Raw genomic sequence first — 22,471 nt, forward strand, 5'->3', positions numbered from 1 at the left:
AAATATGAAAGAGTAAGACACATGACTGATCTCTCCTAAAGAGAAATTATTTAAAACAGTTTAGAACATTGTTCTGATTGTCAATACTCAACAAAAAACTTAAAACTTGTTCAATGTCTTCTTGACACTGGGTTCATCTTAGATTGAGACGAGGATCCAAACCAGACTATATAGACAAGCCACTCAACAACCTTGCATGAACAATGGATTATGAGAACTATGTATTCTCTTGTTTTTCTGTATGAGCATATCAAGGTCCCAGCAGGTTCAGTGATGTGGTCAAAAACACTTTGGCACATCGAGGTTTTTTTGCGGGCTAGTCATTGAATTATTCTAATATATCTTGGGTATGCCAATAAAAGTCTAATCATTTTAATTTGCTCATGGCATGCATTACATTTTTTCTCTTCAATTTAAAACTATGACAGTACAGCGAGTGAAAGAAATTGCACAGTTAAATCCAAGCATACTCATAATCCTGGCAGATTTAAAATATTTTTAATTTCCAGTGAAACATCATTTATTGGTTGAGTGACGCTTAAATCTGCCAGGGGTACGAATAATTTTGGGGTTCTCTCACTGCATACATACATACTGTACAGTACATGCCTCTGGGATGCGGACTTCTGCCAGCAGGAAATAGTCAGTACTCTCTTCCACCAGGAGGGGGCGGTGTTGTCTCTGGAAAGTTGACCTGCTGATTCGGCCAATCCCTGATCTGCGGTCAGCGTGTAATCCAGCCCCAGTCCTGCTCCTCCGCTCCGGGAGAGGACACACCAGAGGAAACGAGACAAGGGGTCCGGACGGAGAGGAGTTTTGAGTCCGCATGAGTCGGTAACAGAGAAGTCCAGCAATGGAAAGCCTCCGTAGATAGGACCTTAAACACACTCAGAAGCGGAGGCGGAGCTCATCTATAGAGTATAGTTCGGATGTCAGCCGTGTACGAGACAGACGGAAGAAGAAAAAGGGGAGAAACATGAGTCGGCACCAGTCTCAGGGAGTGGTTTTAACGGGTTACCACAGCAACGCCGAGCTGCTACCGCAAACGGAACTATGTGGTGGTTCCACTTCCAGCTGTCCGCCTGTACCGAACCGGGAGCCCGACTTGCTCAGGTGGGAAATGTGACTTGGTATTGTCACTTTAATTCATTTCTTCAGGGGGAGCTGAACGGAGCTACGTGTGTCTTGTGTGTTTACGAGCAAGTGGGCAAAGGTCAGAGTGATGGCGCACTTTTTCTCATTTTGCAGCCTGAGTGGCGTGGATGTGCTGACATTGCAGGAAAGTTATACTTCTCGGCATGCGAAGTGGATCCTGCAGAAAGCAGTCAGAGCAGTGTGTAAACCCGCTAAGCTGCACCACAGGCAGGCACTTTTTTATTGTAGCTCCTGGGATCACGCAGCTCCACCCTTGGGCTCGGGTTTATGTTTTTCCTTTACCTCATTTCTAATCAGCAGGTTCACCTTGACTTTGTCACACTGTGCTAGATTATACAAAGGTGGCTAATTTAAAGCTTCCACACACACCTGCAGGTCTAAGGTTAATTAGATTTATTGTTCCTTAAGTCCAAGGTCGTGTAATTCTTGTGTAGTTTGACATAATTATAGACTCATTCTGTATGGATGATTTGAGCGGTATGGTCATTTATTTCTGTCTCTGTGGAAAAAAAACAATAAATGAAAACCAATATTGGCTGAAGGAAATATCGATGCTCTCATATTAAATGAAAACGGTGTACACCAGCATTTCTATGGTGACTAGGAATTTTAAGACTTTAATGAAAATAATTTAAGCAAAAAACATTCCTTGTCATTTATCTAACTGTGGGACTTTCTTTAGCCATGACTTATTTCAGAATAAAACTATGTATTTTGTGTATTTCCACATCTACAGCCATGTTTTATTTATTAAGCCAACACAAAGTAGTGCATAATCGTGAAACAGTAGGCTGATTATTGCATTTATGTTAAGACTTCATGGATCATCTATGAAAGCAAAGTATGGCACTAACCTGGTCACTGCTTTTTATGGAGTGGGGAAAGTGTCAAGAAGTTCCATTTTAACGTTTACTGGGTGCCTTCTAGAGAAAAAGGCATAAATGGGGAAGACGTGTTATAAAACAAACTTTGAACTTTCTAGCAAAACCCTATATGTACGTGGCTGAAAACTACACATCATCTTGACCACATCAGACCTATTGGTGTTAGCATCATGCTGTGGGGTGTTTTTCCATCAGCACAGACAAGAACCAGAAGAGCTTTGATAGGAAGACAATGCCTGAAGCTAAATATGGGGTAATCCTGGAGGACAACCTACTAGAGCCAGAGCTACAATGGCGTTTGTTAGACCGAAGGATTTATGTTAGAACGTCCCAGTCAAAGTTGTCACTTCATTCCATTGAAAATCCATGGCAAGGCTTTTGTGAAGAGTTAAAACTTTGCCACAGCTCCCAAACAGGATGCCTGAAATAGTGAGAATATTGCACTGTTGAAGGAAAGAGATGACCAAGCATACTGACTATACTAAATATTTCATCACCCAAAAAGGAAGGAAAGAGCGCTGAAGTGTCTTCCTTCATAGCTGGCAGGAATATTTCTCTTCCTATTTATTCTGTGGGTCTTCTGTCGATTTTACTAATTCAGTGTGATCCTCTTGAAATAAAAATGTTGTCCGTACATTTAAACTCCTCTTCGCCCTCTATTAACACTCCTGTTATGTTCGTTTCTGAGGTACAGCAATAATGTTTGTGGGTCAATTTGACCCAGGAAGTGTTTAATCATGCAATAGTGTCAGAAACCAAAAAAAAATCCTCCAAAACATTTTTGTATCCGCTTATTAACTCCAATACTAACCATTTCAATCAATATTTGTGCAATGATGTTTCATTATTTCTCAGAAATTAAGGACCAATGACGACAACCTACTCATTTGGACATAAAAAATGGAATTAAAATTTTTTATGTCCACTGAAAAAAAACCTAGACACACAAAAAGCAATATTTTCCTTGAAATTGATCTTTTGAAAAAACTTTTATGTTACATTTTGATTTTTTTTTTTCAATGGGTGATCTTTATAATTGAACTTGAGACACATATACTGTTCTGGGTCAAATTGACCTGCTGATTAAAATCAAGACAAATGAGTCATGCAGAGAGTTTTTATATTGTCCTCCACTTCTGCTGAGTGTCCACTCAGTGTGGGTGGAGTTTGCCCACGGGAACAGAAAAGATTCCTGTCAAAAGGTGTATGAACACCTGCTTTCTCGCAGTTTCCTTGCGAAGTAAAGAGAATAGTGAGAAAGTGGGTTCGTGTGCGTGCGTATGTAGGGGTGTGCGCGCGTGTGTGTGTGGTGAAATGTGGTTCATAGCTGCAAGGAAACATATAGAATTGGACAATATTTTTGTAATCTTTTTTACCCTTCAACTTGACTGCCGGGTCAAATTGACCCGAACAGTATCTATGTAAAAAGTAGACGCAGGGAGGGTTGGTTGCAAATATGTAAAATGAATAAATCTTCAATTTATATGTAGAGTGCACCTATTAAGACAAAAGAAAAAGTTTCATGCAAAAAATATACTTCCAAGTATTTAAAAAAAAAAAAATTAAACTTTAAAATGGGTCAATTTGATCCACAACATAACAGGAGGGTTAAATAAAATAAAAAATAAAAATAAATCACAAACTTTCAGTACAGACTTGCTGATTCAAAATTGTGAATCAATTATTCTTGCGTTGAACGACGACCTTAATTTTAGGACGTTGCTCAAATAGTTGCATACAATTTGAGTCCTACGTTTATACGATATCCTCAGCTGTTCATCCTCGTGCAAGATGTGAGGATGGCGCATCAGCAAAAACAATCTGTGATGTGGTAAAGTTTAGAAAACAACTACCCTTTTGGTTTATATTGGTACATCAACCACTGTGAGTGTGCAGTAGATAAAATGGAGATGCGTGTGTTCCAGATGGCTTGCTTACCTTGCTAAAAAGAAAAGAGTCACATTACAGACTTCCTTTGTCTCACCTCTGTCAGCAGAGTGTGTGAGTCCCGTCTAGGCTGACCTGTGTGAGGCTAAGTTTGGAGGCCATTGTTCCCCTCAGGTCAGGAAACGTAAAACAAACAGACCGCAAGCTTCTGGCCTTGCACCAGCTAGACATCCTACCTACGGAGTCTTGGGTTGCGTGTCTGCTCGGAGTCTTGCACTCCGAGGACAAAGACAACACGTGTTGTCTTTGTCCTTTAAATGGAAGGAAGTGTGGAAATTGGGCAGAGAGGTTTTGTTTTTCGGTTCCCTGCAGTGACCAGAGTTTCCAAAGTCTATTTGTCTGACTTTAAAGGGCTAACTTAAGCTCAATCACTTGTATTAATTCGGATGCATAAAATAGAGTCAAGCAAGATGATCAAGAATGGTAAACAGTCTGGGATGTTAGGAGTTTTCCGTCACACAAGGATGAATTGTATGTAACAGATTCATCCGATCTGAAGGGCAGATTGTATACTGAAGCATTTGGTCATCGTTGAGGCTAGTAGCTGTGGCGGTGGGGGGTGGGGAATGGACAGAGACATGCTCTGTCTTCAAATGCGCCAGCTGACATCTGTTGATCTAAATGCACGCTAAGTTTTGAGGCCATTGTGGACGGGGACAAGCAGTACTTATCCCTTCATAAATTTCCTACACTCTCCCATTCTTTGCTAGTAAACTGTAGCTGTACAATCACATAGCTATTCATGAGGGCTATTTGAGAAGCCCTAGACCCTGTGTCCACTGAAATGGACATAGTGTATTTCTAAGCCAAAAAGAGCAAATTACTTTATCATTTAAATAATGCTTGACACTGATTGCTTGCTGATTAACCAATGACAATGAAAAATAATTTTAACTTTGTAGGAGAACACATCCAACAAGACATAACTCTGAAACCAGTGATGGCAAGAAGCTATCAATCAACAATCTTTTATTTGGATTTTCCACTGGTTGGCATTAATTCATTCCAGGTCCTGGTTCTGGTTAAGAAGTCAGGGTTTGATTATATTCTGAGGTAAAACTGACTTATTGTTGATTGTTTAGGGAAATGAAATCAAAACTGACTTTTTCTGCTCTGTTTGGAAGAGTGTGTGTTTTTTATTTATTGAACTTTGGCTTGAAAGGAAACAGATTTGAATTCTCAACTAAGTTATATTTTAACTTTATCAAGTTACTAAGTATGTTAATGATTAAACTTAAGAAAAAAACTTTAATTATTTTTTATGTTTACTTGTAGATCTTATTTGAATAATAGTGATCCTGGAAAGTCTTAGATTTGATGTTCTGGAAATTGCAGGTCTCTTGTCATTTCTCACAATTTTGGTTAATACCGTGTTATTTTAAACTCTATGCTAGCAGAGTTAGCACTAATAACTTAATTCCCTTGAGAATGCAGACCCTTTCCTTAATTCAGATTTGAAATAGATGGCCAAATTTTAGGGTTATGGTAGGGTTCAGCTTGTACAGAAATTGGAAGTTCATAAACAGATCAACTTTAATAAGTTCAACCTTCCTGTTAGCTACTGCTTAAAAGTAGCACCCTGAATGAACATATCTGTAAATTCTCAGGGCATTTGTAGAGGTTCATAGCACCACAGGTCCGCCACTGTACCTAACAGTAGACACGATATGCCTCTTCACATGCTAGATCTTCTTAATAATTTTTGCTTCCAAAAATTAAATCTTAGTGATATCTGATCAAATCACATGGTCACAGCTGAAGTCATGCAGCAATTGGCAAGCCTGGCAGGTTTACAGTTACCTTGTAAACTGCTTATAGTGGTTTTCATAGAGACGTGGTACATTTTGTCATAATTTTTAAGCTTCTCACTAGTACAAAAAACTGCAAACGTTTGAGTTTTCGTTCCTCAGTAACAACTTTAACAGTGAGGAGTGTTTTTATCGCTAAATGTTAGTGCTTTGGTTAAGCCCAGTATTATTCACACCCCTTGCAGGTTTAGGTTTTGACTTGATTCTGAAAGAAAGTCTGTGGAAGAAGTTAAAGATTAAGGTGATGGCAACATCAGACGAAAGTCTTTATTCATCTCAAGTAACAAGTCAAAACTTTTAATGTTTTTCTCACAGTGAGATAAAATCAAAGTAACAAATTTAATCTACATTGTCAACGTAAGCTTCAAAGAAAACTGAAAATAGTTATCCGTAACAGGAAAGCCAGGTGGAAACACCTTCACCCAAGAAGTCACACAAACTGATAATTGGCATTGAACAGTCTGGGTGAGGCGTTTCCTCAGATCCCATCTTATGTTCCTCTCACCAGTGTTGAAATTATTGTTTGCTAGATGAAAGGGTTTCCTCCCTGCTCCCCCCACTCACACACCCAGACACACCGACTTGCTTACACCCTCCATCTAGCTGATCAAAGGTGTGTGGTTGAAGAAGGTACAAAGTTTAGAGCAACTGCGCATCCAGTTGCATCTCCGTTGTCCTTTTTCGGTCATCTCTACTCAGAAAGTGTTAAACTGTTGGCTTTATTCACAAGAGCAGCACGCATAACTTCTGTCAGGTTTAGGACTGTAAACATAATGTTGTCACAATAAACCTTTAAACTTATAAAAATTGTGCCCAGTGTGTTGATAACCTTATTTCTAAAAGGAAGACTTGCATGCACTCTGGCTTTCATTTTCTCATATGTTAACATGTTAAACTCTCGTTTTAACACTGTTTAAATTCATATTTTCTATACAACAGGGGGAAACTTAAACAGTCATTAAGGTAGGAAAGTCTTGTCCAATCAGAATGCTTGGATGGTCTGTATCGAATTGAACATTTTGCTTGTTTCTTTTGTCAGCCTTGGGTTTGTTTTTGACTAACCATGCTCGTACCTCTGTTATTCTAAATACCTATCACCCCATGATATCATTTTTAATTTAAAACAAGGTTAAAAATATCTCTCTCGTTAGATCGATACACATATTGTTAAATATCAAACTTTTAATTATGCTGTCCATGTTGCGTATGCTCAGACGCCACTAAAACCCTAACAAAATTTCCTGAAATTTGTGACTAGGCGAGGGATGGTATGATATTCTCTTATCCTCAACATATCGTCACAGTCTTTTACACTAAAAGCTAACAAAAACATTTAAAATGATGTATAGTCTTTTATTTTAAACTGAAGAGCAAGATCATTTCCTCCCCTGCTAAAATAAAATGACTTCCTTATGGTTTGTACTTTTATGGTGCTTCATCTTCTGACTCTCTGCATATTCTATTGAGTGGAAATGCTTCAGATGGTGGAACAGATTTGGTGTGTCCCCATCTCTAGTTGGCACGACTCTCCGGCACATTTTGAAGCGCACCGAAGCCTGATGTTGATCAGATCTTAGATAGCCGGCCCACTTCCATACAATCAAATTAATCTTCTTTTCTCTTATCAACTATTTCGTCGTCTGACTCTTTGCTTGTGGAAGCTTGTTCAGTCACATTTGTATTACAGTCATGGATGTTTTGTCCATGACTGAAATACATTTTGTAGCTAAAACTTACTATGTTGGAGCTTAGCTTAGCCTAGTGCTGCTAGGCACAGGCTTCTTGTTGTGGTGTAACTCACTTACATAGCCAATGTAGCGTGGCTTTTTCTCTTGTGAAAAATGTTGTAACCATAGACTATAATGGATATCAGAAATGTGTTTAAAAATCATACTAGCTTTGTTGAGTAAAGATATGATGGGATATATATTATTGAATTATTTTCTAGTCCTAATTTGTTGTTTGACAATCTGATGAAGAGGATACTCGGAGCTATTTTTTCCAGTTCTTCCACTGTAATCCCCAGACTTCTTTATTAGGTTGTTGAGCTTTTTGAAATTCCTGGTTTCTGATGCAGCTATGCCCCAACAGATTACAACAGAAAAGATGGCATTCTCCATAGCAGACATATATGTTCTGTCCCTTGTTGTAGACAGCATTAGTCCAGCCTATTATCCAGATGAACACTGAGGAATTAATTTTCCTCAACCACCTCCACTTCTTCCATGAAGCAAATAATGTTTGACCTAATCCTGTTTCCCCTGAAATCTTCAATCATCTCATTTGAATTACAGTAGTGTCACTTAGTTCAGATAAAGACAAACTATAGGATTGAAATAACTGCCTATTCATGGCATAATAATGTTTTTTATTTAATTCCAAGAAGTTTTGTTGGTTTGACTTTTTACAATCTACTCCCGTCTTTACAGCTTGTAAAAAAAAAAGCAAGAAAAAACTTCTTTCCATCTAAACAGCTTTTTCCCACTATTGTTTCTTATTTTTGGAACATTATTTCTATTTATTACATGCACACTCGAGGTACAGTTGATACACTTTAAGATCTGTTGGACAATAAAACGCATGCTTTATGCAGTCCGGGAAGAGGCAGAGTTAGTGAATCATTCTTGCTCATTATTTCCTGACTTTATTCTGCCCTTTTATGCCATCCAATGAAACGTTGTAACTTCCAAGAGACTCATCTAGATTTCTGCCAGTAAGAGTTTTTATTCCTGATTCGTCAACAACAGAAAAGTTGTAGGAATCAAACTGCAGACTCTGAGGTGAACAGCTGAGGATCTGTTAGCTGTTATTTTGTTCTTCTTTTTTGAAAGCATGCACATGTGATGGCCAAATTAATGAATGAGAAACTAACACGGCTTGATGTGTCCATTTGCAAGCCTGATTTATAATTTAAACAAAGTACCTTTAAAGCTTGGTGAATGTAAACAATTAACTCGCGTTTGAGTGAGCTGGCGTGTGTTGATTAGATTTAAACCAAATATTCTGCAGTAAACCAGCAAAACATGAACATTTTTGCAATTCCATTCAAGTGAAAGCACTTCAGCTGGAGCCACACAGATCAGAGCAAGTTTATGTAATTAGGAGCGCAGAGGAGGACATGGATCACATAAACTCAACTAAATCTCAGCGGGTGGATGGAGATAAGAAGAGGAGGAGAAATATTTGAAATGAAGGAGCTGTGAACGAAAAGGAATGGTAATGATCTGGGGTTTAATCTGATGTCTGTCAGAGTTTTGCTGTAAGTTAAGCAGAGTTTGGTGGAGGGTCTGCTGTGGTATGTGGCCTCACTCTGTGAACTTTCAGATTAATGCTCTCTGCTGGTAATTCCAAGTTAATTAATACAGTACATCAAGTCACAGTGCTGTCCTTCTCATGCATTACCAGTGTTGTATAAAGTACTGAAATCTCAGAGTCAAGTAAAAGTACAAGTACCTCTCCAAAATACGACTTTGATAAAAGTCGAAGCCACTGACTGAAATGTTACTTAAGTTAAAGTCTTAAAGTATCTGAAACTTCTTGTACTTAAGTATGGAAATTACTGTAAAAATGGATGTACTCAAGTAATGTAATGAAAAGTACAAGTAAAAAGTAAAACAAAGCAAATGCAGTTTGAATGACATTTTTTATATTTTGGTAAACTTGTCAAATACACTTAAAATAATGTACCCAACCAAGTGCAGGCAAAATTAAACCTGCTAATAGATATACCTGCAGGCATCATCTAGTTAAGAAAATTAGGTGCTTTACCTATACAACAAGGTTAACTTAACCTGCTTTACAACTGAACCAGCTAATGCAGCATTACCTTGATGAACTTTTATAACTCCAACAAAATGTTTCTTTCCTACATAAAACCTCTTGTGGATCAGTGTGCAGCATGGACTATTTTCAAACACCAGAGCTTACAGTCCGAAATTTTTTTTTTTTTAAAGTGAAAAACTTGCCAGTGTTTTTCCTGTAACTTGTAGTAACCCAAGTCTCACCGATTCATCCAGTTTATGTTGTTTACGTGTCCCAGGATTTTCTTTTTAACAACCAGGCTGACGAGTGTGGTTGTTGGTGATGGTGTGTTTGACTAGATGATCATATGCAAATAGATGGACACGACAGGTGAAAATCCACGTTCAGCAGCTGTTGATGGAAATATGACGGCGGCCACGCAGAGCTGTGGGAAGCTACAACATCTGCTCTGCAACAGCTGCAACTGCAGGGCATGAACAAGGCTGTTCTACCCTTGGCAGCAACAACTGTCATTACATGAAGCATTTGGGATGAATGACAGAGACGCATCACAGTGGAGAAATTTTGCCCCCATGCTCTTTGCAGAATTATTTTTATATAGTCACATTTGACGATTTTTGAGCATAAACAGCCTGATTAAGGTAATCAAATTTAAGTTCACACTTTGACAAGGCCTTTCCAAACTTGTACTGATTGTGCTTAAGGTCACAAACTAATGGCTGGCCATTTGTTTTTATACTAGATGCAAAACAGTATGGCTCTATAAATTACAACAAGTCGTCCAGATCCAACAAATGACTTTGTAGACAACCACACAGCTACCTTCATGTTTTACTATCAGTATGATCCTTTTACCAAATGCTGAGTTAGAATTGTGAAAGAAGTAATGGAGCACAAAATCCTCAAAAGTGGTCCATTTTGGTCTTGTCAGTCCATAGAGGATTTTACCAAAAGTTATCATTAGGGAATCTTTAACCTCCTGAGTCCTTGATGCACTTTCAGAGTCATTTTTGTAGACCAGCCACTCCACTGTTAAGGTTCACGACTCTGTTTAAGGATAGTGGTTCTCACTGTGATTTGCCTTAGTCCCAATATGTCAGAAATATCTTTCCTAGCGCGTTGCAAATGCCAGTAGCCTTGTTCTTGAATTTCTCTGAAATAGTGCAGGAAGTGTTGCTTTTTGAGATCTTTTCCTTGATTTCTTATTGAAATACTCAGATATGAGTGTAGCTCATGAAATTTAACTCAACTTTCAACATAGGATGGTAACTCGTTTATAATTTATGGAAAGGGCAATTTTTTTCCCCGACAAAAGAACAAGTTGATTCAGACTGCTTTTTTTTTTGCTGCTAAAAAACTAAATCATAATTTAAAGATGGCTATTTGGATTTACCTGGATTATTTTGTAACTTTTATTAAAATTAGTTTGATCTGAAACATGTAAGTATAACGTTACTCTTGTATTTGCATTCCTTTTATTTTTAGCTGTGCAAACATCGTTGAGTTGTTTGCTAAATGTTGTTGTTTGTGCTTGGGTGGTTTCACTTGCTAAAGGATGTCACTCTGTTATTCTTAGCAGGGCCACTCTGTCTTGTCTGTGCTAAGCAACGTTAATGTACTCCTCAGCAATGGACCGACTAAGATTTATGTGTTTATCTATAGTGAAGCGAAGGTTGAGGGGCACAAGGTGTGCTATTTTTGTTCCCCGGCAGATGTTGCCGTCATTAGCAGCCTGGTTGAAAATTCAACATGTTTATTGGTTTTTCTGTGCTTTGAACCTTTGGCAAACCCTCCTCTGTTTGACACACACTCACAGATTTGTGTTGAACACATTTACCGCAAGTCCAAGAAGACATGACTGAATGTAACAGCTCTGACACAACACAACACTTCTATCCAAGGAATAGTTTTATGATCGGTGTATATCTTTTATCGTGTCTGATAAACATGGTGCAAAGTACACAGCTACAAGTGAAACAAAAATTCATTTCCAGCTGGAATGTTTGCAAGGAGTTTAGCTATACATATTATATATTTCTTCTTCTTAATCAGTTTTTTCCTCTTTTTGTGTGTCATTAACAGTCGCAAAACAGGCCACTACAGTCTTGAACATAACCAAAGCACACAACAACAAGAAGATAAATATGGACCTTCGTTGGCCACCAGTGGTACAGGAGCGAGCAACACTGAATCAGGTTCACGTTCTGCCGCTCATCCCGGGTCTCAGCCTTCCTCCAGCCCTAAGCTGGGCTCCAGTCCGAGGCACAGTCCCAACTCCAAACCCAGAAAACAGCCCACATGCCAGCGCAGCTTCTCTCAGGTAAGGAGGGAAGGAATATAGTGGGTTGGCTTGTTGTTGACCATTTAAACTTTTGTAGTCTACAAACCAGTGCATGATATAGAGAAAAAGCTATTTTTTGTGAAGTAGATATACTTGAGTGAAGAAATCTTTAGGTCAGTTGTTTAAAAAAAAAAAAGTCAGGATGAGCACGAAGAAGAAGAATGCTTTTTAAATCTAACCTACATGTTGAGGCACATCTGTGACTAATTTAGTCTACGAAAGAGAGAGCAATGACTTTGAACAGAAAACAGGAAGGCTGAACATATTACATGTTTTATCTGTTTCACCTCTCAACCTGCGTCTGTTCTCGATTAGGCTAGATTTTTAAATGTCAACACAATATCCTGAAGCGGGTTTAAAATATTTAAAACTGGAGATCACTAATTGGATTGATGTATCTCTAATATTTCATCTATCGCAAGTCATATCACCATCAACATCTCTAATGCATTTTGTATTTAAATGTTTCACAGTCCTATATTATGTACTTTGGGGCTAGCTATGCCAGGGGTTCACACTCCTGCTCAATAGGGGGCGACTGTGAGCTGTTTTGTTAACTGTGTGACCAACAAAGTGGTTTCTCTTCATGCTTTGACATATTTGTGTCTGTGTTCTCAATTGTGCAAATGTTTTTCAGCATTTTTCTCAGTGGGTCTTCCAGAAACAACCATACTTGTTTGTAGTTTAACTTGAGCCGCTATTTGTTTCTTGTTTCCTCAGCGCAGCTTTTTGAATGGGAGTTTATTTTGGGAAGCTCATTAGCCAGCCATTTTTAATTATCCTAAGCGACAAATGGCTCTATTAAAAATTAATTCTTTGCGTTATAATGAGTGTCATAAAATTTAGGGGGATTACGTAAAAATATATATTTGTTTTAATGATGGGAACTCTGATGATGGGGAAACTACCTGAGGCTTGTTCTGACAGGCTGTGCTTGTTTTTGTTTTTTTTTTTCCTTTCTACCGTTAACTTGTTGCGTCAGGTCCTGAAGGGTTTTTCGTGTGTGAAAATATCAAGGAAGACAACCTCAGCTGAGGACGGAAACGAGAACGTCTCGAAGCTGTAAATGTTCACATCCCAGTCCCTGAGTGTTTGCACTTCCCACAGGACTCCCTGGATGAGCTGGAGATGGACGACTACTGGACGGAGATTGAGAACATCAAGAGTTCAGGGGAAGGACATGAGAGGGGGGGAGGAGAAGGAGAAACTCAAGAGGAGGAGCAGCAGAAAGCTCCTGAAGGTGGGATATTCTATTTTTATTGACGGGATGTAAATAAAACTTTATTTTCCTACATGTCCAAGAATATGCAGATATTTTTCTACTGGTAGTTGGGGCATGTGTGTGTAGTTCAGTTTCTGTCATGATCTGAATATTAGATATGAACTTGGAAAAATGCCCTTTGTCTGCCTTATGGAAACATGCTGGCAGTAAGCTTGTTTGACATTTTGTATTTCTTTTAGCGAAACTTTGTTGCCGAATCAGAACTTACTGTCTGAACTGTGCATGTGATGCATCAAAAAGACTGTTGCTCTTTAGTTTTTGCAATTTTCATCCTTGAATTGGATAATTTTGTTTCATTGGAGACATTTACTGAAACATGCTTTAAAGCTGAGGACTAAGTGAAAGTCAGCTATGACGTATGCAGACTGTTTTCATGCCTTTGTTCATTAGGAATTAAATATTTGTCTGTCTTTTTCCTGTTATATTTAGCCTACTAGTCTGTTGTTCTCAGGAGGCTTTTTCCTGTATGATTTCTTTGTTCACTTCTCTTTGTTATTAATCTTTTCCATGTAATAGAATTATTTAACTGTTTTCCTCCAGAACAAACTATGCCCATTTTAGTCATTTTTATGTAAAACATATTTTTATAGGCTGGAAAAAGAAGACTAAGTATCGAATATTATTTCTCTGTTATATAACCTTTCCCATTTTCTTTCCTTCCTTCTTCGTCCTTTTGGTCCTTCGTGTCCGAAACCATTTTAAAATGACTTTTTCTCCTTCTTTAGAAGGAGAGCATGAGGAGGCGTGGCTTACAGAGGCGGGGCTAGTACGACTGGTTGACGATTCCTTGGCAGCCGAGGATCATGTGAGCAGATAAACAACCCGTATAGATTCACAGATCAATGAGAATCGGGACAATACACGAGCAAATTTCTTCCTCTATTTTTGGTTCCTATTGGTTGACAGGAAGAAGACAGCGCTGTGTTCCTGTCCACCCTCACCAGAACGCAGGCCGCCGCTGTGCAGCTTCGCGTGTCGTCTTATCAGCAGACACTGCTCCGGCGACGCAACCGCCAACACTTCCCTGATGTTCGGGATATATTCAGACCTCCTGAAAAGGTGATCAGATGAACGTCACATCAGCATGACAAACACGCTAGAAACCTTAAAATAAAAACTTTGAAAAAGTCACCATTTTTTCCCTGCCTCTCTATTGTAGTTTCTGATCTTGAGCATTTACACATATATATAGTATGTCAGTTTGTTATTTTTGTAGACAGTTTTCAGATTTTACTTATTTATTTTTTTTGACTTAGTTTTGTAATTTCGTTTACATTGAAAACTTTCAAACAGAAAAAGTATATGGATTTGGCTCAAATATACACGTACATTTTGCAAAACGGGTGCAAAAGAGGAGCGGCAAAAACAAATTAGATGGATTAGCAGTTCTTGCCAACAACAGGTGATTATCATTCAGGACCTGCTATGAGTTACAACATTTAATTTCCTTTAAGTATAAATACAATATAGCAGTTTTGAGTTGGGTTGAGTTGATTATATATATGTAGCGTGTTGCTCTGTGTTATAACGTCTTGTGCTGCACTGTCTCACTGTTATGCTTGTTACAGAATGAAGAGCCTCCAAAACTGAAAGAGGAAAGTGACAAAGATGCAACTACTGTTGGTATGAGCAGCTCACTCCTTTAAAATAAAACACATTCAGGATTCTTCAGTATGGATTTTATGAAACCGGGCCCAAATAAATGTCTGCCTTGGAACTGAGATTTAATCTCAGCGTGAAAGAAACAAAATCCGTAGGATTCTGTTTAATATAGTCATCTATAATAGGAATTGAGTCAGGATAGAAGCAGAAGTCTGTGCTGCATTTTAGAGGAAGTGATCTCAATGACTGATGCATCAAAGGAAATGTTTAGGGAAGCTGATTAGATTCAGATCAAAATACTGACTTACGTCTGAAAAACAGGGCATGAATACAGGTGAGCGTAGCATTTCTGCAAATAGTTGGAAGTTATGCGACTCCTTGTAAATGCGGGTTAATTTTCTATCACAGTAGTTGAAAGTCAACAGACCCCTCTTACTTCCTTTTTGTGGTCTGCAATGACTAACACGCAGGGAGATGAAACGACACTTAAGCATTTTTTTTCCTGCCTCGTGGTTTCAGATCATCAGCACAAAAACATTCAAATTGAGCCACCTGTTGGGCATATTATTTTATTTCTCCGTACTTCTCTGCAGAAACGGAGACGGAACTGAATGTAGAAGTGGCGTTTTCGGAGCAGGCGCTGTCTTACCGGGACAATAATCAGAGGTTGAAGGTCAACAGCAGCCTTAACTCCTCTGATGACAAACTTCCAGTGAGTCATAAAATTGTACACAATGGCTGTAGCATATCTACATGTATACTTATGCTTTCAGCACGTCAGCGTTTGTTTAAAAGCTTGAACTTTGAATATATACATACCACATTAAGAGCCTACGTAAATTGATCATGTTTTGTATTCAATAGTTGTTAATCATTAACAGTAATTATGTTTTTTTTTTTTTTTTACATAGATAACGTTCGAATAAATAGCAACATTACTCTGCTTTGTTACGTCATGTTGATTACAAGCAGAGAGCAAGGTTGTTATTCCGAGTCCTCACTGACTGTAGTGACATCTGGTGGTTGATGTTTGTATAGCAGTTAAACTCATTCATAAAGACAACGTTGTAGAGATTTTGTACCTGGTTTAAATGCAGGCATTTTTTTCTTTTTTTTTTTTAGATTTTTCTATCAGCTACTGAAAACTCTGTGCCCTAATGTTATTGCTTTTGTTTTGCTTCAGAACTTTAAGCTCCTTCGGGATAAAACGGGTCAGACCAGAGTGGGAGATCTTTCTCCTTTGGATATGAAAAAGGTAAAACCCCCGTAACAGGGTGATCTATGGACACACAGTTAAAGATCAGGTTTTTTTTAGATGGCAGACTGATATAGTTTTGTGTGTATATCTGTTTTTTTAACACAATCTTTCAGGTGCACAGACTTGTTCTGGTAGAGATGACTGCGCTGTTTGACACAGCTGGGATAGATGTCAAGGCCAATAAACCTGGCAGAGTGAAAAGCAAAGGTATTGTTGTCCAAGAAGCAAAAAAAACCGCCAGTGTGTTCCAAAGCTGTTTATATTCCCGGAAATTTCTCATTTCTCAACAGCCCACTTTTGTATATTTCATTAGGATTTTATGTGTGAGACCAACATAGTGTAATTGTAAAGTGGACAGAAAACAGTACACATCGTAGTTTAGAAAAGAAAAGTGTTTGTATTTTACCTAATGAGTCGATCAATCCTTTGTAGAACTTTTACTATTGCTATTCTTGCTGTGCTAAATAGCTAGTTCAAACCCCATTAAAGTATATAGATTTTAGCAATTCTAACATGAGAAAATATGGGGTTTCAAGGGTTGTGAAAACTTTTGCAAGGCCCTGTAGCGTGTATTAATGTGTTTAAACACATTTTGTTCACTCTGTATGTGTTTGTGTGTGCAGAAAGTGGCCTTTTTGGTGTTCCTCTGATAACTCTTTTGGATCAAGACCACCGACGGGTTTCTGGGACCAAAGTGCCACTTATTCTGCAGAAGGTGAGCATCCTGTCATTCATTCATTCATTCACTCACTCATTCATTCATTCACTTAGAGCCATGCAAAGGTTATGATAGCAATGAAGGACAATGTTAATTACTCATTTTTCATCTAAAGTTTAAAATCTTTTAAATTTCTCTTTAGGATGAATAAGTTACTTTTGAGCTGAATTGAATTGAAACCACAATACAATTGCACTATAATATGTATTGTAGCTCTCATTGCTTTCACGGTTTGATATAAAACTTCTTTTTTACTTCTTTACCCTTGTGGATGTTCTGTAATGCCATTCGTCTATTTTCAGCTCATCAGTCATGTAGAGGAGGAGGGATTAGACACTGAAGGTTTGCTACGTATCCCTGGATCAGCCACTAGAGTCAAGGTATTTTGTTGCATGAACACTATAAATTTCTAGATTATTTTACACTAGATTTCACCCCAATTCACGTCGCCTGCTGGTGTGTCTTCACCCAAATTCAGTCACTGTGCCAGGAGCTCGAGTCGTCTTTCTACGACGGGACGTTTCAGTGGAAGCAGGTGAAGCAGCACGATGCTGCGAGCCTGTTGAAGCTGTTCATCAGGGAGCTGCCCCATCCACTGCTCACTGTGGAGTACCTCAATGCTTTTATTGCAGTCAACAGTGTGTATCAGGTCTGTTTTCACGATTTATGTGACATAGTGTGAGGTCTGACCGTGCTGTTGTGCTTTGTGTTGTGAAAGAGCTTCCCACAAAGAAGCAACAGCTTCAGGCTTTGAACCTGCTGGTGCTTTTGTTGCCTGAGGCCAATCGGGATACTTTGAAGGTAGGTTTATTTGTATAGCACTATACATGCACAAGGGAACTCAAATCACTGTACCGAAAAAATTAGATGAAGAGAATTGGATTGAAAACCTGAAATATGGTATCCAATACTATGCAACAGTACAAGCACCATTTATAATAAGAATAAAAAAAACATGTTTAAAACAAACAATTAAGGGATGATTAAAGAACTTCAACAGAAATTCTAGCAACTCTTTATTCTGAAAATGAGTAATTACCAGATGACACAAGGTATTCCCATTCTGAAGTATTTGCAATTTACAATATGTCAAATGCCATGCAGCTAATTAATCTTGATAAACCTATACTTCTGGAGGTACAGGAGACATGATCAACCTATCAGAGGTGAAGGTTTGTACTCCATGTCTTAGTCTTTGAAGCTAGTAGCACACTCCCCTCTAAATTCACATTGCACATGTGTCTTTCTTCAACAAAAGAACTTTTTTTTTAAAGTAAATTTCCTTTTGCAGGCACTGGTGGAATTTTTCCAGCGTGTCATCAATCATCAGGTCAAAAACAAGATGACTCTAAACAATGTCTCTGTTGTCATGGCACCCAACATCTTCATGTTCAAAGGCTTTCGATCCAAGGTGACAGAGCAGCAGGAGTTCTCCATGGCAACCAGCACAGCCAACATCGTCCGGCTGCTCATAAGATACCAAAATCTCCTTTGGACGGTAACTGAAGATGTTAAACATGACTGTAATCAGCAATGGAGATGCTTTTTAATGTGTTCTGATTGCTCCTAAAAACAGCATCTTCTAAAAGACAGTTTTATCTCTCTATTACCATCTACTTCAGATCCCAAAGTTCATTTTGACTCAGGTCAGGCAACAAAATATGGAAAACCAGCGAAAACTATACAAGGACAGAGCTGTACGGAAGCTGCTGAAGAAGATAACCACCGACAGACCAATTGATAAAGCTATCCCAGAGGTAGGAGATGATTTCTGGAATAAGCTGCTTTTAGTTATCTATTTTTAGCAATATCTAGTAATTATTAAGTAATTATCAAATAATTAACTCATAAAAGTGGTCACCTTGTGTAATTGTCATTTTTGAAACTTGTTTCTAAGTTGAAACAGAACAAATGTATCATTTTGAAAGCAGAAACTGGAACATTTTGATTAAGTTTTAAAAATGGGTTGTAACACTGACAACAAACACAAAAAATTGGGTGGTCATTATATTAAGTGAGATAAAAATTATAGTAATTTAATAATTCTGGAATATTAAAAGTTTTATGGGGCTCAAACACAATACAGCCAAGTTCAAAATAAGAATCCCAACAGTTGATACCTGCTGGTCCTTCCACAGGTCCAATATTTAGTCTAATGAGGAACAGTGACATCTAGTGGTGATGTTGTAGAATTTTACTGAAGCGTTGAAGCAAAATTTCAAATTGTCAATCATTTCCAGAGCACTACAAGCCTTTGCTCAGCCCTTTTCAGCCAAGCAGTTTACACATCTTATTTGCAGTCTTGATTTTATCTCCGATATGATATGATATCTGACTGGCAGAGAGTAATTACACAGCTTACACTTCGTCTTTTCATACAATACTGAGAAGTGGCTGTCCTTGAAACAGATTTGCAACAGTAACAGTTGTTTGGAAAGTGTAACAATTTATTAAACAGAGAAGTAATTTATTCCTAAGTTCTCATTTAGGAGACAGATGTTTTGGATTATAACCTTGAATTTATGTGTGAAGTCAAATTTATGGTTTTGACCCTTAACTCTCCACATCTGTATTTTTTCACCAGGAGAATACTCAGGGAATTATTCGAGTTCAAGCACCACAGTTCAGTAAAATATCCATGGCGATTCAGCTTACAGAAGATTTGCAAGCTGCTGATGTACTAACTCGCTTCCTAAGCCAAGACAGGTAACGTCTACACCTATACTCAATTCGCTTTGCTCCAGTAAAATGTAGACTACTGGCCTGTAGCTTTCTGTTTTCACCTTTGTTTCCAGCTCAGTGTCAGTGAAAAAGGAAGATTTGTGTCTCTATGAGATTGGTGGAAACATCAGTAAGTTCAACTCCCAGCACTATAGAACAGAGCTGTTTAAATTTTCATTCACTTGTCTTTTATACATGAAAGTTACAGTGACTGCAGCTCCTGATAATCCATCTGTTAATTATTTCTCTCTGTCTGCCCTTCTCTAAAGAGGAGAGATGCTTAGCTGGAGAAACATACATGAAAGATCTTTCCCAGCTGAATCCTGCAGCAGAGTGGGTCATCAAAGAAGTACAGCGATGAATTCTGGCCTGCAATGTTGTCCTGCGGGGTCCTGGCCTACTTTAAATTTCCTGCTGAGACAAAGCTGCAGCTGGTTCTCTGGAGTTTCTTGGGAATCCGGATGCAATGGGGGAATTCTTCATCTGTAGCGAAGCACTATTTGGTTTTGGAACCCATAAGAGAACGCAGGCGGTTCAGTTGCAGTTTATTGTGTGGGGAAAAACTTTACAGAAAAACCATTTTTTATGTAGTTCTTTGCAATGTAATGATTCCCAGGGAGATTTTATAAAGAATCGTCTACATTTTTACCGAAGCTGCCCTTCCGAAGCTACAATGTATTTTACTGCAACTTGAAGTGATAAACCAGCAAAAAGTTGTGCATGATTGTAAAGTAGAAAGAAAATCAAACATTTCATCTTGATTAAAAATATCTAAAACATAGAAAAAAACTATTGTACAGCTATATTTATTTCAGTTTACACTTGTGCCATACTTTTTCTGTTTCGGGAAGGGAGTTGAAACCACTGGGAAATATTGAAAATTCTGGATAATATTTTATAACCGTTCTTCCCCACATCGTTGTACCTGACCTGTCTGTCGTGTCCCTTTGTCTGCATAATGCTGTTTGCTCCTTAATGTTTTCTGACAAACCACTGAAGGTTTCGCAGAACAGATGGTTACTCTGGATTTATTTAACGGTATCAGAGTAAAGGGAACTAAATATAACTGCACGTTATCATTTGCAAAACATGGATCTGTTTTCTTTCACTTCACAATTACATTTCACTTTGTGTTGGTCTATCACATGAGATTATTGTAAAGTACATTCAGGTTTGTGGTTGTAATGTTATTAAAGCATAAATAACTTTAAGGGGTGTGTATACGTTAGCAAGGGCACTAAACAGAAACCACTTTTGAAAGACTTTTTCCACTGGTGGAGAAATTCTTCCTATTTTCATACTGTGATTTATTGGTTGGCTTTAACGTTTTTGCTTTAATTAGATGTAAGACATGGTGCCGTGCAATAATATGATCATTAGCAGATTCCACATCCGTCAGATGAATTATTTTAAGCTTATGGTTATAGAGAATTTTGTACTTATTTTTCTTTACCCATTTTGTTAAAGTTCATGACCACTTTATTGAATCTTGTATGACAGCAGTTGTCCAGGAAGGTTTCTAAAGGGAATTACGCATTTTAGGTGAAAAAGCTCCAGTTTTTTGTTGTTTTTCTTTTCTTTTAGGTATTCTTAAAATGATCAAAAGGATTCAGTATCATGTCTTAGATTTTCAAAGGCATGCAGTGAAGACATATGAGTAAAGTTATGTACGAAGAAACCTTTATAATCTGTGAGTGTCTCAACGTGTGAATATGATTCAATCAACAAAACTGCACAGATATTACGAAAGAAGCTTTTTTTTTTAAGTGAGCTTATGCAGTGATACATTTGCACATAATTAATTTTGAGCCTTTGTGCCTTACCACTAATGTCAGGTTCTGTGTACTTGCAAACCTTTTTGTTTGGGAAAAGAAAATGTACCGTTTATCTTTTTTTTTTTTTGCACATATTGTGCTTTTAGTAGCAGCTTTATCTAATAGTTTCTCACATTGTCACATAATATCTGCATTGCTATGTCTAACTTCCCAAATGGTTCACTTCTACAAAATCATGGAGAGTTAACAAAAATGTGATGAACCTTTTTGATTTGTTTGTAAAGTTTACACTGTCACTTTCTGTAATGTATGATGTTTTGGTGATTTGTTTTCTAAAAATGTATTAGCTGCCTTTTACCACCATGACTGCCTGTAAATAAACGTGAAGTAATTCATTATCACAACTTCTGCTATGATTATTTATTTGCACTCGTGTTTTCAAAGTTCAGTAACTATTAAGATCTGGTCAAGGCAGCTTTAGGAACTCTGTTTCAGATCTTCATCAACGAGTGGTTATTTATTAATTTGTTTTATTTCATTTAAAACTTGGCTCGGAAATTTAAAAAATCTATTTTGGTCATTTCGGGTAAATAAAACATGACAAATTGGATTCTCTCCCAATGGCAGCTGGAAATTCGAGTATATTTTTTTAAAATAGTGCAACGACAACGACTTGTAAACGTGAGATTATAGCCAGGTGGCTAATTTCCATCTCTAGTTCCATTGGCAGGCAGGTTGATGAGAAATCACATAAATACAAGGATAAAGAACACAAAATAACACAACAGAATCAGAAATGCATAAATCGAACTTAAAATCCATACATATTTGCATATAATTAATGGTTCTTTGCAAGAACCAGTTTAAAGATGTTTCCTTTTTTTTCAACGGAATTAGCTGTTTCTAACGCCATGTTCTCTAGGTCATTTGGACAAATACTTTCTTGATGTCAAAAGCTGATATACTGTGTATATTCTACTCATAAGCTAACGCACACAGAGAATGATGAGAATATTGAAATGACAGAAAATTGAGGAAAAAAATAATTGTATTTTATCATTGTAATGTTAAACCATTTCTAACATTGGTTACCTCAAGATGCCATATAAAAACATACTTTTATTAAAGAGAAAAGTAAGTTTTTCTCCTAAAACTTATTTATTTGGATTTCTTTGTATTTTATCTTAAATATGAAAATAGTGTATGGACAACTATCTG

General features: G+C 37.7%; 1 protein-coding gene across 2 annotated transcripts; it reads left to right on the forward strand.

Moving 5' to 3' along the window:
* Positions 1–726: 726 nt before the first annotated feature.
* Positions 727–21,657, forward strand: arhgap18 (Rho GTPase activating protein 18). 2 transcript variants are annotated; one of them, XM_028040403.1, is made up of 19 exons: positions 727–1,113; positions 6,734–6,757; positions 11,639–11,876; positions 13,005–13,137; positions 13,905–13,984; positions 14,086–14,238; positions 14,748–14,802; positions 15,375–15,493; positions 15,965–16,036; positions 16,153–16,246; positions 16,663–16,754; positions 17,060–17,137; positions 17,236–17,395; positions 17,476–17,558; positions 18,049–18,255; positions 18,380–18,514; positions 19,342–19,463; positions 19,553–19,608; positions 19,748–21,657. In XM_028040403.1, exons 1-19 carry the CDS (start codon positions 977–979, stop codon positions 19,837–19,839), a joined length of 2,130 nt encoding a protein of 709 aa, XP_027896204.1. In that variant the 5' UTR covers positions 727–976; the 3' UTR covers positions 19,840–21,657. The 2 variants fall into 2 exon arrangements, with proteins under 2 accessions (XP_027896204.1, XP_027896205.1); XM_028040404.1 differs by lacking the exon at positions 6,734–6,757 and having other exon boundaries at positions 730–1,113.
* The last annotated feature ends 814 nt before the right edge of the window (positions 21,658–22,471 follow it).

The sequence above is a fragment of the Xiphophorus couchianus genome, chromosome 15 (genome assembly GCF_001444195.1).
Source record: "Xiphophorus couchianus chromosome 15, X_couchianus-1.0, whole genome shotgun sequence".
In the NCBI taxonomy this organism is placed as follows: domain Eukaryota; kingdom Metazoa; phylum Chordata; class Actinopteri; order Cyprinodontiformes; family Poeciliidae; genus Xiphophorus; species Xiphophorus couchianus.